At 31.2% G+C, this 3,779-nt stretch overlaps 1 protein-coding gene across 1 annotated transcript; it reads right to left on the reverse strand.

The window, feature by feature from the left end:
* Positions 1–477: 477 nt before the first annotated feature.
* LOC100792744 (vegetative cell wall protein gp1) lies at positions 478–2,376 on the reverse strand. The gene is made up of 2 exons (XM_006593642.4): positions 1,896–2,376; positions 478–1,773 (listed from the first exon to the last, which is right to left on the reverse strand). Exons 1-2 carry the CDS (start codon positions 2,053–2,055, stop codon positions 869–871), a joined length of 1,065 nt encoding a protein of 354 aa, XP_006593705.1. The 5' UTR covers positions 2,056–2,376; the 3' UTR covers positions 478–868.
* Between the last annotated feature and the right edge of the window lie 1,403 nt (positions 2,377–3,779).

The following is a 3,779-nucleotide window of genomic DNA, read 5'->3' on the forward strand; positions in this document are numbered from 1 at the left end:
AATTTTTATTGATAAAATAATTATTTAATTCAGTAATTAAAACAATCATATATTTTTTTAATTTAATTATTTCAATGAAAATTAATATATCATAATACAATAATTCCAATATATATATATATATATATATATATATATATATATATATATATATATTATCATAATCCTTTTAATTCATATAAATTCTTATACTAATAATTTTTAAATTAAAATTAATAACAATTATTATATTAAAATTTTAGGATGTTCTAATTTATGTTGAAATTTTTTATGCTCAACGGAAAAGTAAAAGAGGAATAGGAATAACTTTGAACTCAACCTCTGTTTAAATGAAACTCATATTCAGCTCAACTAGGAAAATATTTTGTCACACGTGCAGTTATAACTCTTTCTATGAGAGGTAAACTTCAGTTAGAATGACCTCAATTTAAATGATCAAACGTTATTCGTTATATAATGTCATACTCAACGGAAATATAATCAAATCACAATTTATAAGTGTGCATTTCCAGAACAATTCAAAGATACCAACTGCACAAGTAACAGAAATTTACAAGATTGAAACTCTAAGATGTCCATATCCTCATATTTATTACTAATTACTAATACTGCAATAATGTATTAGCGACATATCCATCCTCATGTTTAGCTATTTATATCATACCGTATATATCAAGACTTATAATGAAAGTAAATAAGTTGTACACGATACAAAACTAATCAGGATCATTTTCTTAATAAATATTTTTAGAAAGAAGAAAATAATAATGAATTCATAAGGTAAAATCACCTCTTTGATTCTTTTTATTTTCTTTTTCTGTAAATATTTATTGAGAAAATTATACTAACTAGTTGGTATTCTAACTAATCAAGGATAAGGGTGGTTCTTAGAAGCAGAAGCAGGGGGTGTGCCAGGGGTGTGAGGTGGAGGGAACAGAGGTGGGAATAGAGGAGGCAAAGGAGGGAAAATTGGTTTTGGTGGTGGAGGTGGTGGTGGTGATGGGGTCAAACCTGGTATTACTATTGGTGGGAAAGGGGGAAACAAAGATGGTGGTGGGCTTGGAGGAGGCTGGAATGGGTTAGGGATAAGTGGTGGTGGGCTTGGAGGGGGCTGGAAAGGATTAGGAAAGAGAGTTGGTGGGCTTGGAGGGGGCTGGAATGGGTTAGGGATGAGTGGTGGTGGGCTTGGTGGTTGGAATGGGTTTGGAATGAGTGGTGGGCTTGGTGGTTGCAGTGGATTTGGAATCAGAGGAGGTGGCTGAAAGGGATTTGGAATTAGGGGAGGAGGCTGAAATGGGTTGGGGACCAATGGTGGTGGGAAAAATGGGTTTGGTGGAAAAAAGAAATCTTCAGCTAAATTTTTGTTAGCTGATTTAGATTTGTCTGAACTTTTGGTTGTTGGATTGGTTTTGAACACTGTAGTCTTATCTGGGGTAGGTTTCGATGGGTATGTATTTGGAGAAAATTCATTTTGATTTTGGTTACAAACGTTGGGCTTTTGTAATGGTTTGAATGAGAACAACCCTGCTGAGAATGTGTGTTCTCCTTGCTTTCTTGTTTTGAGACTCACTGAAGAAGTGGAAACTGAGGCCACAGAACAATGAGGTTCACTGCTACTTAACAACTTGAAAGTGCATCCCTTGATTCTCCTAACATGTTTCCTCACTCTGAATGGTAGCTGCACTTTGAATTCCCCATGTTCATTTGTCTTCACTTCTTTCTTGAAACTTTGTATTGAATTTCCATCTTTGCATTCTGCAACTACTGAGGCACCTGCACAGGACAGAACAAAGTCTCAAACATAAGCCACAAAGTTCAAATAATACCTGAAAGGATATGATATATAATATGATGTGAAACTAAACCATGCCATCAATAAGGGAAGCAAAATGGACCTGAAATGAAATGACTTCCAATGGAGAATTCCTGTTGAGAACATGTGTCACAGTAGACAGTGCCAACCACAACAGCATAAGGAAGCTTCTTGTCGTGGCTAGTCTCTGAAAAACTACCATGTGTGAGGCTGAGAAACAGAATTATAAGGAGCCAAGACATTATTCTAAGGTTTAAGGTTTCAGAAATTGTCTCTATGAGTGAAGGCCAATTGGTGATTGTATAAATAATGAGGCTCACGCTATTCAAGTATGCTCTTATTCCTCTTTAACTGTCCTTTGTACTCTCTTGCTCTCTATGACAAAGACAATTGAAAACAATAGCCAGACCCAATAAAAGGCTATTCATGCAATCATGAAAAAAACCACCATTAACTGTGAAGAGAGTTGATTTTGGGTTTGGTTTAACACCACAGAACACAACTTTGGTGGGGGTCACAAGTCGGATATATAAAGATAAGCTATTGGTTTTTGCTTGATTTCCAAGATATATATATATATATATATATATATATATGTTTAGAAGATAATAATGGTGCATAAAACTAATTTTATAATACACATTGAATAGTTTAATAAAACAAGAAAATTTGCTTGGATTTTTGTTTCTTTGTTGGTGTGTAAAATGCCAAAGGAAAAAGTTGGATCCTGTTGATTCACGAGACTAAGAAACTAACCACATAATCTGCGAGAAGGACATTTGACATCACTGATGACAAACACGTAGGAAATTATGTCTTTGCTGGAGTCACACTGAGAACCTTGACAATGCTTAACATGACACCTGTGAAGTTCTAGATGTCAGAGGCTATTATATAGTTTAGACAAACTAATGAACTGTGTTACGATGACCTGTGAGATGCATTGTTATGTGATGCTGCATGTGACAATATATATTACTAACATATAATTATAATAGTTTTAAGGAGCTTATGACGGATTTTCTGACTTGAAGTTAAAAAATTTGTGCAATAATTGGGTTTGATTGAATTGATTTTGAATAAATTGTTTGTTTTTATTAAGGGAGAATTTAAAACAAAAAAATCACTTTTCAAACAGGCAATTAGAGTGAGAAGAAAATAAAGATATATATATGCATTACTGAGTCTATATATGTATAAGGGGATGTTTAGTTGAAAATATTTTAAGGCGCGTTTTAATATAAATTTAACGAATAAAAATAAAATAAAAGTTTTGATCCTTTTATAAAAGTATTTTTATTTCAAAAGTCATTTTTATATGATTTTTAAACGTGTTTTAACTTAAGTAGTGTGTAAATTTTGTAATTTTATTTATATACGAGTTTAATTTTTATAAATAAAAAATTGAATCCGTTATATTATAGACAAATTAATATTACATGGTTCTTTTATTAAGTGATCGATATTATTATTATTATTATTTTATGCTTCAAAATTGATGTCTAGGTGCTGCGTCTAAAAGATGTAAAAAGCTGACATGTTTATATATTTTCTCATATGTAATTTTAGTAGTTTTATTTTGACATTATCTTTAAAAAAGTAAAATTTTATAATATTTTAGGAAATTTTAATTTTCTATCAACATATAAGTTTTGTTCATAAATTTATGATTTTTGTCGTATATTCGTGGTTTTTTTTTCATAAGTTTATAGTTTTTTGTTTGGAAGGAGACGAGTTTATAAATTTATATATAAATAAAAAGTCACAAGTTCATTAAAATAAATCACAAACCTATTAAGTTAATATGATGTTATCTGTTTTGGAGGAATTATCAAAGTGGATTCGAGAATGTTATTAGATGCTGTTTATATTTCTTCCATTATATATACGAATCCTCAGACTTTTTATATAATTATATTTAATTTTAATTTCTAACTCTATGTAACTTCATACTCTTCAGCACTGA

The sequence above is a fragment of the Glycine max genome, chromosome 13, assembly GCF_000004515.6.
Source record: "Glycine max cultivar Williams 82 chromosome 13, Glycine_max_v4.0, whole genome shotgun sequence".
Taxonomy (NCBI): domain Eukaryota; kingdom Viridiplantae; phylum Streptophyta; class Magnoliopsida; order Fabales; family Fabaceae; genus Glycine; species Glycine max.